The sequence below is a fragment of the Diorhabda sublineata genome, chromosome X, assembly GCF_026230105.1.
Source record: "Diorhabda sublineata isolate icDioSubl1.1 chromosome X, icDioSubl1.1, whole genome shotgun sequence".
Taxonomy (NCBI): domain Eukaryota; kingdom Metazoa; phylum Arthropoda; class Insecta; order Coleoptera; family Chrysomelidae; genus Diorhabda; species Diorhabda sublineata.
Window position 1 is genome coordinate 6,467,174 of NC_079485.1, and position 14,074 is coordinate 6,481,247.

The following is a 14,074-nucleotide window of genomic DNA, read 5'->3' on the forward strand; positions in this document are numbered from 1 at the left end:
GGTGCCTGTAAGGGAAAACGATTCAGGAGAATCGTTGAATTGTTTATGTATAACGGAGCGTGATTCAGGGCTTATGATGTGACAATCGTTTTTAGTCAGTTTAGATTTTTTGGTCTTCTTTTTTGGAGGGTTTCTGGAGCTGGATGTTGAAAATTCGGGGGGAGGCATTGGATCTAGATGAAGATCAGTAGGAGATATAGACTGTGGAGAGTCAAGGCTGCTGTCATTTGAACGGGGACGTTTTTCGCTAGTTTTTGATAAGGAAATTAGAGGGGGAAAATGAGAAAGTGTGTCCTCCGAGGATACTACGGGAATAACCGAAGTATTAGTAGTGGCAGTAGGGTCAGTACAGGAGGTGGGGATCAGATTGACCGAATCATTTCATTTGGGAGAGGGATCTTGACGGATGAGAGTGTTGGGGCATGAATCAGCAGTGTGCCCAGCCTGTTTGCAGAGAAGGTTTGTCGGTAGAAATGAATATTCTGTGTGTTGTATTTTCATGACTAATGACAGTCGAAGTTTGAAGAGAAAAATCATTATTGGTTGGTAATACGTAAGTTACTCGGCGGAAGCTGAGCAGTGAGCACATGTGCGTACTCGTCATCAGGTAAGCCACATTTGACGTATGATATAGGAGAGGTGAGTGATAACCCTAGGTCTTGCAGTGCTTTCTCGATTACGGAATGGGGAATGGATGGAAAAACATTGGAAATGAGTATTCTTTTGGTTGGAGATATCAGCCGAAGTATAGGGATTAAATTGGAATTAACTAGGATACTTTGGTTGGTTTTTAGAAGTTCGTCGACTTGAGTCGTCGATGATAAATAAATGCATATGCGTCCGTGTGATATTCTGGATGCGAAAATGACATTTTTAGGAGAGACGATGCTACCTATTGATTTAATGTAGTCAAATAGTACAGTGTTGGGGATAGAATGCCTGGTTTCGTGAGGGCATAGAAGGGGGTGGGGATTTTGCTGAGGTAGCTGGTGGAGAGTTAATATTTGGATTGGTTTTTAGTAGTGAGGGAAGGTTAGACATATTGCTGTGATCTTGGTTGCCAAAATCATAGTCAATAGTTGAAAAAAAAAATAAGAAAAACGGATCAAATATATAAATAAATCTCGGCTCGAGAAGAACCAAACAGTCTGTGTCTCAGTGATTGTCCTATTGATTTCCGGATACGTAAATAATTTTAAAGTATATTTACCAAATTTTATGATAAAAACGCTGCTTCAACAATTTGTGGTATCACATTTTAATCATAACAAAAACAGAAGAATTTATTATTGTTGGGATTTAACTTAACGATCTGAACCTAACGAGGTACACAGAAAGAAAACAAAATGTATTGTATTTAAAACATAATTTTTAATTATTTATTAACTGATATCATTGTATAAAGAATAGTATTCTTTATACAATGCTGATACCAAGGTTTATAATACTTTGTATTTAATTTTTTTAAAATCAAGTTTCTACCATATTCTCGTATATTCTGCGTCAGTCATAAAATAATATTTGCTGTTGATTTTTTCTGTGAGATTGTCGCTTCATTCTCTCTTATTGTTACAAATAAGTGAACAATAAATAAAAAAATATGAAATAAATTGAAATTAATTCATGGTGTTCTTATTCCGAACCCAATCAAGTATTATCTCCCTAAATTTTTCAATGCACCCTTTGTGGCGTATTATGTACATATAATGAGTGTTGAGTTCTCTCGCATGCTCTTCTAAACAATGAAAGTGCATTCGTTTCATAAACGATTTCAAAGTTCTTGATTTACACGCCCGCTCTAAAAACAAGTAAGCAAGACAGCTACAACATCCAGTCATCATAATAAAGAATGTTTTTCAAAACAAAATCAGCAAGCGGAGTGTATTCACCGCCTTAGTAGAGGATCAGTCGTAACACGTAGTGGATGGCTACCATAGATTGCACTTTTAATAATAATTGACACTCGACGGTTGTATAGTGTTTGAGATTTGAATCGCGTATCCGGTACATTACAATTATTATTTGAATTACGTATTTGTAGCGGTAAGTCTATTAGGCATAGTTTTGTTCGTTGTCATGCATTGTGGTATTTTGCCGCGTTTCTACATGTCTTAATTCCTATTGTTTTGCTTTTTAAATTGTTTCAGTGACCTTGCGACTTATTTTCTCATGGATGTGCATACTTTCCGTGAGGTTGGAATAAAGGTGAGTAATTTATTTCTATTTTTATGACATATGTAGTTAGTGGAATGATTATATTTTATACAGTGAGTAACATTTTTATTCATGTCTATATATGTCTTAAATTTTCAATTTTACTCCACGATTTTTTATGTTTATGTTATATTTAAATAGAATAGGTTAAGATAATTGACTTTTTTATAAAACATTCATTATTTATATACATGATGTGTTGAAAAATAGGACGCCTTTTCATATTCATTTATTTTATTTTTTTGCAATCCTTGAAGCATGCTTTTTGATATGTTCTTGAGCTCTTCTCAGGATACTATATTTATCTCATCAATCATGGCAAAATGGAGGTTGGACAAAATTTTTGGAAATTGGAGGTTGCGGCGGTTTTAGTAGTTGTGTATGGGAATCCGGTTTTTGGCGAAAAACGAACGAACAAGCATAGATGATGCATTACCGTGATTTAAAACCATAAACTACCGAGTATTCTCAAAGTGGCGCTCCACTCAAATGGTGTTAAAATTCAAATCAATATTTGTTATTGAACTTTTAGAAGAATCCAGCGAAAAATACTTTCATATGTGAGAACGTACTTTTTAAGATCGAGGCGGCCCATTGGGATTATTGGACTTTGGTTTCGACATTATAAACTTTTTGCACAAATCTAGATCGTTATTGATGCCACTCACCAACTCAACAGTTTTTTCTCCAAACTCTCTTGAATAGCGTTTCATTTGTTGTCGGCTTAATTTTCGTATTGTCGACACTGGCATTGTTTCTTTACATATTTCGGCAACAAGGTTTATAGCACTCAATTGTTTTATAATTATATTTGAAATATATTTTGTTTCACTAATATACCAAAAATAGATTTTCAGACGCAACTATTATGTTGTACCGCGAGAATTCATTGAATCATTTTTAGTGCACTTTAAATACTTTTTTAAGTATGATGATGCTATAATTTTATTAATTATGTTAACCGAACTAGAGAACAATCAACTTTATATTTGTTAGGTTGAATTTACTAAGAGAAACTAAATAGAAACTTTAATGATGTGGTTATTAGGATTAAACATATTGTGTTAACTAGGTAGTTATCCACTGAGTAAATGAAAATCAAATAAAAATTTCATCTGACCCATTCGTTTTATGTCTTGTTCACTATTGGTATATGTATTTTAATAAAGTGTAAGCAAAACGATAAAAACGTAACCGACAATATGTAGAACGGGCAAAAAGTGAACTTATAATCGAAGATTATTTATCTATATTCTTCTGTTTAGTTAATTTTACAATCTTTTACACTTGCGATCGTATTGGCGCCTTCGTTCGCGTTTAACATAAATTCAACAGATTGCGAAGTGTGATTTATAAACACAAACGCCCGCAAACGTCAGCGCCACATTTTTCAACATAGTAAATTTTGCATAGTTTCGACGAGTACAGTGTCATCTGCATAGTGCAAATTATTTAGTTGAATGCCGTAAACTCTTATTTCGCTGGCATCATTTTCCCCAGCTTTGGTGAAGATTTCCTCTAAGAGGACCCCTGTCTGGCTCCTCGGTTGATTTTCACTGCATTCGTCAGTTTGGTCTGAATTCGAACAAGCAGTTTAATTTAATTCATTGTATATATTCTTTATGAGAAGGGTTTTCCGTTCTAATCATACACCACAAACCGTATCAAGACATTGTAGGTAAACCAAGCCTCCTTTGTGCCGAAACCATTTTTAAATCCAAACTCTTCTTCCAGTTTTTTATAAATCTTACTGTAGATGACTTCAAGAGAGACCTTTAACGTGCGGTTCATCAGACTAATATTGTGATTTTCTTCGCATTTTTGGGCTTTATGTGTCTTTGGATTGTGACGAACGTTGATTGCATAGATCTTATTAAACAGGACACTTATCTCAGCTAGATATTGTTCCTCAATTAGCTTTAAGGCATCTGCTTTTCCATTTCGAGCTGATTTTATTGCTGCATTCACTTCTTCTTTAAAATTGATTTTCCCATTTCAGTGTATCTTTATTATTTATCTTAATTGCATTCCTCTTTCAAACAATCTATTTATTTAAACTGTTGTTGTATACATTTTCATTTTTCTATTTCTATATTTTTTCTATCTTATCTCTTTCGTCCATCAAATACGAGTGCATTGAGTAAGTTGCTGAACAATGTCCTAGTCATGTCAGACGAATATAACGGTTTGTTGAATTGTTAGTAAGACAATTTTTTCACGATAATAAGCAGAGGAATTTGAAAGAATATATCTCTCAGACTTTAACTTTTGTTATGAACAATTTTCATCTTCATATGGTTGTACGCATTTTTCTCGTTCGAATGATCGAATCTCACCTTCTTCAAGGTGCTCGTACAACAAACAGCATTCCAAAATATTGTTCTTATAACGTTGCCCGTTGTTTTAAAAATTACAATAAAAGTTTCACTAGCACCATCACAACGTTTGATTCAACGGCTAGGACGCAATATACGAGATACATCCAGAATGTAAAGAAAAGACTTTCAGGTACATATTTATTGGCAATAAGTACAGCAATGTTTCGGCTATTTTTCAAAAAAGCTACCACGAGAATCGTGACACTTTTTGGAGGATCAACTTTTGTATCCTCTGCCTTAGCACTTTGCTATTGCGTATGACAGCTCCTCGTTATCAAAACGCTCGTGGAAAGAAAAGGATTTTTTAAGTACAAGAAAACGCTTGAGGAAGATCATAGCAATAGAATGGATGAGATTAAACAACCCCTAGCCAAATTCTCTCTGAACAGCTGCTGTGGACGAGCACAACACTGACAGTGAGCATTCCAGGCCTCTTGTTTTGTATGACATATCGCAATTTTGGCAATGTTTCACGCAATACTTTGTGCTTTCAAGAACTTCGTCACCGGTAACCGACTGATTCTCAAAGGTGGCAGAAGGAATAAGAGCTTCCAGGTTGCACCACGACTACCACCCTACTGGCATAAAACGGGACCTATCCAGCAGGCACACGATTGATACGTCATAGATATGTTATACATGCGTAATTGACACAGCTAATTACTTGACTTCAAAAGATTAAACATCGGGAAACTTTCTGTATGTGTTATGCTATTTGCATAACACATACAAGTTAATACCACACAACTTGTTTAGTAATTTAATTATCTAAAGTCTAAAGATAATATATATATTAATTTACAAAATCAGCGGTACATCCAAGATTTATTTAAAGGGATAGGGAAGGCTAAAAGGGCAAAATATTATATAATGAAGCAATTCAAATACTATTTCAATGTTGTTTAACCTCAAAAGTTTTCATTAATTACGTACGTACGTACATATGATATCACATATTAGTTTAACATTGAGTCTACATTAAATCTTTATCGTTGTATGTAACAAAAAAAAAAATTAAAGGTTTTTTTGGGGGGAGGGGAGGGGTGTTTGTGAATTTACAGTCCGAAATCCTTCGCCGTACGTCCTTCAGTGTACATAATACACTTGCGTTATGAATAAAGACCATAGAACCTAATAAAATGCATATTTTGCTAAGAATTCACATCCTTACAATTTTTTGTGGATATTGAGTATTAAAGCTTCAGCCAGAAAGCCCCCCGTACATCTTATATATTAAAAAAATTGATGGTTTCCATTCCGAGTCCGTTCAGGCGTTCTACCCAACCGATTTGCTTAATTTTTTGTTCAATGAAAGGAATTCATGCAACGAGATTAGCCATCAACCATCGGATTTCATCTAATTTTCACCATTCTCAAGTTATACTCAAATGCGATTTCCCTCTGTACACTTAAATCGGTTGAGCTGGAGAGGAGCTAGGCGCGGACATTAAATGTGGAGTTATGGATTTTTGTAGGTTTTTGGCAATTTTTCTACATTCAAAGATCTATATCTCAGGTTCTAATATAGCTACAGAGTTCGTTTTGGTTTAAGAACACTCGCTGAAACACCTTCTTTCTTTTGAGTCTTTGAACACTTAAATCGGTTGACAGAGTTCGTTCTTTTCTATTATAATGATTTCTGATACTTATTTAATGGATTCGATGCGAGCGAAGCCGCAATGTAAAAAAAAGAAAGACCCGTATGTTACTTCTTCGACCCGTATATCCCACATAAACCACCATTTTTATCAACAACGATGATATCATGTATACATACACTGATTCACTTAAAACGACATTCATCATTTACATCCTTATATTGAAGGGTTCAATTACGCTTTGAATATTAATGTTTAATGGAAATAGATCAATTGTATAACGTTACTATTTTTCGCTTTTAATTTTTTTATTTAATTAGTCTTTATAAAGAAAATAATTTATTTCTTCTCGCCCACATCAAAACATTAATTTCATGGACGTACTTACTTAATACTCATACGGTATTCTCTCATTTGTTTGAATAACGTTTATTGAATTAACTTTTTTAAATATTCTTTTCTCTTAGTGCGTCAGTTAAATAAATTGAATTCACCTTCTACATTTGAGAATTTTTCCAGAACTTATCGATCTCTAAATTCAGTCTCATATTGAAATATTTAAAAAACGACATTTTTTTGTACAAATATACACCAATATTTACCTCTAATCTATGGTAATTATACACTTTCACGGTCACCTGGTTTTTTGGCTCTACAAAATCGAAAAATGGATGGATTTTAATGATCTTGGTCTCAAAATGTTCCATTTTACGGCGGATTTATAAAAAAAATTAGTAGAAATAGCTGGAATGAAAATTTCTCATAGTTTTACTGTTTTAAATCGTAAAAAAAACGGTTTTGCAAAATAATCCTTTACAAAAAATTATCTCATTATCAGATAAAGTTCTTATATTTTTTTTGTATTCTACATAAATTAATAAACAATTTAAAAAAAAATCCAAAAAGAATGATTTTTTCAGTTTTTATAGCTTAAAATGAAATCGATGAAAAACAATCAATTTTCGTGAATAGTTTTGTACTATATTCTTCAATGTTAATAGTTTTTGGACCATTAAAAATCGAAAAATAGATAAATTTTATAATTTTGGTCTCAAAATGTTCTATTTTACGACGAATTTATGAAAAACACGGGGGTAGTGGCTGAATTTGTGGTTTTTAATAGTTTTAAACCTTAAATAGGAGAAAAACTTTTTTTTTTCAAAATATTCATTTATGTAAATGTAAATTGCGAAAAAAAATATACGAACTTGATTCCACGACGTCAGAAACAGTTACGTATGTGTAGAAAGTCATTTTTTTTGCATTTAAAGTCATGAAACTGTAAAAAATATTTATTTTTTTTTAATTTTCGTATTTTTTTTATAAATCCGCCGTGAAATGGAACATTTTGAGACCAAGATCATTAAAATCCATCCATTTTTCGATTTTCTAGAGCCAACCTAACCTAACCTAACCTAACCAAAAAACCAGGTGACCGCAAAAGTGTATAATTACCATAATTTTTTGCAAAACCGTTTTTTTTACGATTTAAAACAGTAAAACTATGAGAAATTTTCATTCCAGCTATTTCTACTAATTTTTTTTTATAAATCCGCCGTAAAATGGAACATTTTGAGACCAAGATCATTAAAATCCATCCATTTTTCGATTATCTAGAGCCAAAAAACCAGGTGACCGTGAAAGTGTATAATTACCCTAATCTATAATTAGATTAGGTATGAACTGACAGTTTAAGACGTTTAAGTAATCAATCAATTGTGGAAAAAGATCCTATAAATTTTTATTGTTTTTCACTAGAAATTAAATCTAAATTTAAAAACGATCCGAGAATATTCGAATTTAGAGAGAAAACTGACAGCATTTTGCCAGTCTGACATAAAATAATTTAATGTTATGCTATTATTAATTTGTGAAATTATTTTTTCGCAGTGAAAAGAAAATTTATATTTAATTAAAAAATGAAAAAGAAAGTGGAATTTAACCTGAACATATTATGATATATATTATGTCTCACATATAAAAGACTTAAGATCAAGCTTAAATAGTATGTATTTCTGAAAAAAAAAATTATTTCCACGTGGAAATAATAGTGCGTATTTTAATTATTTCACGAACGATTTTCAAGTGTCAAACATCCGCTATTAAAACGATTAAATCAACACTGTGCCGTTCGATCATTAACTGTGTCTGCACCTTCAATTTACTGCCACGGCTGCTTCAAACTTTTGTTTCCAATAATCTAATACTAATTTTTTATATAAACGTATAGTCAATAAACAAAGAGAGAATTATTAAAAGGAAGTAAAGTCATAGTACTCCTCACAGAATTAGAGACTAGTCTTAACAAGTTACGGCATGTTTAAATTGAGGCGTAAACATTTTTGTTAACTTTACTGATGATACACTACTTGTAGAAGGTTTTAGATAAATAAATAACAGTATTTCGTAATGGAAGCATGCCCAGGTGGCTATGATTCCGCAACAGAAGCTATTTCATATCGCTTTATAAGCTCACTTATATCAAATAATATCAAAAAAAACTAGATAAATTACAGTTGCTCCCATAAACGAACTCATACCACAGCGCCAATTCGGTTTCAGACGCGAACACTCTACAATTCAACAATTCCACAGGATAGTAAACATAATTAAAAAACCCTCTAAAAAATAGTGTGTTCTTCTAAACATCCAACAGGCGTTCGACAGAGTCTATCGTGTTGGTATTCTTTAGAAACAGAAATAGTAAATCAGTTCAAATAACATTTACCACAAGAAAATCTGTCCGCAAATGTGCATCAATAATATTCCAATTGTCAAATACTTAGGTTTGCATATTGATGGAAAATTTATATGGAAGACATATATCAAAAGGAAGATAAAACAGTTAGATCTGAAATTGAAAATATGCACTGGTTACTTAACAAAAGGTCTCAACTAAGTCTCTAAACTAAATTATTTATCTACAAAACTATATACCAATGTAGTCATATGGAATAGAACTATGTGGCCATAGTAAACCGTTAAATATGAAGATACTTCAAACATTTCGATCCAAAATACTCCGTATGTTAAGTGAAGCCCCTTGGTACGTTTCTAACCAAACAACATCCCACTAATCGAAGATTAGAACTATTCCATAAGATGCAAAAATCGATCCAACGACATTGAATTGAATAAATATACAACATTGAATAATTAAATCATCTATTCAATCAGCCACTAGCAGAGAGAAGATTGAAGAAGATCTTCCACAATAAATAATCTCACAGTACCGTCAATGGATGGTTCCTGACTCACTTTAGTGACTATTTACTTATTACTCGACTCATAGAGTAAATTATTAAAGTGCATTAATAAAGAAAATTTGAGTGGTTGTCTTTATTGACTGAAATAGGAACTCTTAAAGGCCGCTTAACATGGAGCAACATATCGTGCAATGCAAGACGCAATTTATTTTGATCGGTAGAGGAAGCTTTGGTGTCATTTTTATTCTAGTTCCAGGGAGAAGTCTAGTTACTTTTGGATGGACAACCAAGCAAATATAAGTCAGATCATCAGATTGATTGGGACATTTTTGTAAAACTTGTGGTAAATATAACCTAATTTTTGGCTCGTGATATTTGCTGCTGGTATTTATTAACTTTATTTTGATCGGCGTCCTAATGTGGTAACTGGACGTTTCGACTGTGTCAAAATATTTTGATAAAGGTCGATACGTCAACTTTCACTTGTTATTTTAAACTGATTTTCTTTTAAGAGACAGCTAAAATAAAGAATATTCATTACGAAAAACATATAAAAAGGTCTAATAAGTATATATGAAATTAAACCAAACCTTGCTCTAACCGTTAAATCAGTGAAAAACCTAACTTGTCATAAAAAAATTTCGACTTTTTTCGAATTTTTCCTCTACCCACTGGGCACAATTCGCCCGAAAAGGCACTACTATTCGAGGCTTTCGTTTGCCTCGTCGCTAAATTTGCATGGGTACCCGACTACATAGGCTGTAGGAAGACGACTCGTTTGAGGCCGCGGAGCGACTCGAATTCGGGTCGCAAAATCGACGAATTTTTCATTGTGTCGACTAGGACCCACATCGTATGTAGGTCGCTTGTTTTATTTAATTGGATGGTTTTAAAAGTACATAAATATGTAGATGTGTAGAATTTGTAAAAACCCTCTGATCTTGATAGATTATTTGGGTCCAGCTTTGTATGACATTAATTAAACAACTAACAATACGTAGGTACTTGTTCAAATTTGCTTTTCGAATGCAAATTTCTGTGATTAAGTTTCCTAACGCGTAAAAGAAATTTATAGCTACAGTATAGTTACAGTTCTTATAAATATAATAAATTATTATTATTACTATTATTTGAATTCTTTTTTTTTAAATTATTGTTTAATAGATCCGTGTTTATTACACTACACGGAAAAGGAAGTGTTGGTTTTGGTTGGGGTAAACATGAAGCCTTATATAATGCATTGAGTTGTCTCGCTCAATTTCAATCGGCATTAAAAGACAATAAAACCTAATTTTTATCGATAACATAAACAAAAAACAAATGACAATTGACAAATAAATATATATTTTACATAACTACTATTTTTAACAAATTCTTATTTAACAGTTTCGTTTAAATCCTCCTCTGGGTGAATAATTAGTTTTTGCAATAACGTTATGTAACCATAGTTATCCCAATTAGAAATACAAATTCTCTATTAGATTTATCGTTTGTATGGAAAGTTTGTTAATGAAATCAACAAATATGGAGTCATATGGAGGTGGAGGTGGAGGATGATAATAAGGATAAAAAACTTTGCACCATGAAAATACTAAATTAGTAGCAGCCATAATTTAAATGTTCTAATGTTATTACAACCAATGTTATCGTTAATATTATTTTTTTAATTGATATTTACGATTTACTTGCTTGACGAGTTAAAATAAAATAAACAAATTCGTATGTAAGATAAATTTACCCAATGTTACAATCTGCATATACAGTGCAACCTTAATATAACGTACCTCAATATAACGACTTCCTCGATTTAACAAATTCTTCGTAATCCCCTTGAACTGTCCATAAGAGTCAATGTAAAATATACCTTTATATTACGAACATTTTTTGCGAACCACCTCTTTATAACGAAATTTCAACTATCAAGAAAAAGTATAAATACCTCTAATTAACGAATTTTATCAACTCAAAACCTTTATATAAAATTACCTATCTAATTGTTTTTAAATAGAAAATACATTGATAAAAATGTGTTATCATTTATTAGTAGTTGTTTTTTTTTAACAAGGTAAGTACGTAATGTTGAGGCGAATAAAACTATTTTTACCTTTTTATAACGAATTTTAGTCCAACCTAACCTCAACATAACAAACCCCAGTTCAACGAATTACTTGATATAACGAATATTTACTTGTTCCCTTACGATTTGTTATCTCGAGGTTGCACTGTACATACATTTATTGTGGGTATTATGCAGTGATACATTTTGTTTGAATAATTTACTGTAAGTATACAAATAACTAATTGCACATATCTGTTTCAATGGGATGACTGGGGTCATAAATTATCAATTCATAATAATTAACTCTATTATTACAATTTGCAGCCTAATACATCTTCCTTCCCTTCAGCTGGATAATAATAAAACCAAATATTCAACACTACATGCATATGACGGAAAAAATAAATAATGGAAGGATACATATACTGCTCTACAACTATTAAAAAGAAGATTATTTTTGAAAACTATATTATGAGAAAGCTCAAGCTCATCATCGAAAATCAGTTGCAACTCACCAATTTCAATTCATACAAAAACACAATCAACCTTACATGATTTTGGTCCTCTTTATCACATTTTTTGCTTGAGATTTTTGAATATTTCATGTGCGATGCATTCATAAAATTTGCATTGCACGGACTAATCCAAATTCCAAAAATATAGACAAAGCGTCTCATCACAAATAACCAAACAAACAAGTATGTTATTACGATTATTATTTATGTGAGTTTATCAAAAAACTCTGTATAGTAATTACATATCGCGACAAAAAATGTTGTTCACTCAATCAATTTATAGATAAATGTGCCAGCTTTTATTCGATTCCGCTGAAGCAAATGCAATTATATGCAAATGTTTTTTGTTTGTTTGAATTAGTGATATTTACCGTTAAAATTATGTAAAACTATTCCCAACACATCGGAAAGTTATTTAATGAAATAATATTTAACTTCCTAGTTGGCATATACAGAGTGATCACAGAAAACAGTTCAAACCGATATATGGCAGTGTTCATTAGATTTTAAGTTGCTAAAATATTTTTATTTCAAAGAGACACCTACCGCTTCTCGACACAATTTGTGAAAATTTTGAAAATCGTATTTTCACCTGTAAAACAATTTAGAATTATTCCTATATTATTGAAAAACGGGCATTTCATAACTTTAATAAGATAAGCAATTTTTGGTCACATTGATTAGAATCCTACAACCATGAGCACCTTGGCCGAAGAACATGTGCGACTACAATTTTGTGACTATGACCGACAAAATGAATACTAATGAAAACTTTCTTTTCAATATTCAATTTTGGGATGAAAAATACTTTTTTCTAAATCGTACTATCGGAATAATTGCAGTTACTGGGCTGACCAAAACCTTCCGTTACAAGGGGTGCATGTTCATAAATTAAACATATTGTAGAGTCCTTTTCGTTCCAAAATTAAAACAGAGTGTCTGGAGTTCTAATACGACTAATAAAAAATTATAATAAATACTCAGAAAAAAGTCTTATAGTAGAGCGGTGCGTTGCTATGAAATGAATTTGAAGAAGATTAAAAATCCTGAAAGATCTGCTCCATCGTTATCAACAGGAAAATATTGGGTAGCGGAGTTTTAACGAGGCCGTACGACCTGCGAAGACCAGCATCGCTGTGGTCGACCAAATGAGGTGACGACTTCAAAAATGTTGAAGAAAATCCACAAAGCAATACTGGATGATTGTAGACTGAAAGTGCTCGACCTAGCACACATTTTAGGCATTTCAAAAAGTGCGGTACCATGTGGTACATAATATATTAACTGCTACATTTAACATGAAGGAATTGTCTTCACAGGAATATTAGCAGATGCATACAAGCAATCTCGAAAAGACATTTGTTGTTTTTCAACACAGTAACTATGAGTAAGTGATGAATCCATCATTATGATGTAGACACCACAATTACAGATGCGTATTATGCCAATTTTGCCTAAGCGATTACCGGCTGTTTCCAAAAATTAAAGAACATTTCCGTGGTAAACGATTTTCTTTGATATACAGTCACATGTGTATAAATCAGAAGTTCACGTATCTTTCTTTCCTAGAAATGCATCAAATGGAAAATGTGTTAATCTTAATGGAGACTATATCGAATAATATATCTTTGCAGTTTTTTTATTTCATTTATCCAAGTAAACACTCGTGTATGAGTGAAAGTGTCCTTCCGGAAATAAAATATTTTTGATAAATATCAATTATCCCTTATTCACATTTAGAAATGAATCATCCTATATAAACGAGTCTTCTTGGAATTCCATATAAATTGATTGAATAAAGATAATTGCTGTGAAATAAATTATTGAATAAATCAAATAATTATTGTTCCATCACGGAATGATTTGAAGGCAATAAATTTTAATTCTAATAAAAACTATTATAGTTTCTATTGGAAGGATAAAAATGATAAAACTATGAAATTGTAATGAATAGTACTATTCCAAATATTTAACGATTTTGTAGGTAATGCACATATGAAGTATTTCACATTCGGTAACTTGGAATATGATATTTTTACCACAATATATCACATTTTATCAAATCCAATTAATCAGAAATGTAAACTGATTCATAAATTTTACC

At 32.0% G+C, this 14,074-nt stretch overlaps 1 protein-coding gene across 1 annotated transcript in view; it reads left to right on the forward strand.

The window, feature by feature from the left end:
* The first annotated feature begins 1,727 nt into the window (after window positions 1-1,727).
* LOC130451260 (actin-associated protein FAM107A) overlaps window positions 1,728-14,074 on the forward strand; it is a 66,959-nt gene continuing 54,612 nt past the window's right edge. The window contains exons 1-2 of the mRNA XM_056790167.1: window positions 1,728-2,043; window positions 2,148-2,205. Of these exons, the coding sequence (XP_056646145.1) occupies window positions 2,170-2,205 (36 nt within the window). The 5' untranslated portion in view covers window positions 1,728-2,043; window positions 2,148-2,169. The remainder of the gene's footprint in view (window positions 2,044-2,147; window positions 2,206-14,074) is intronic.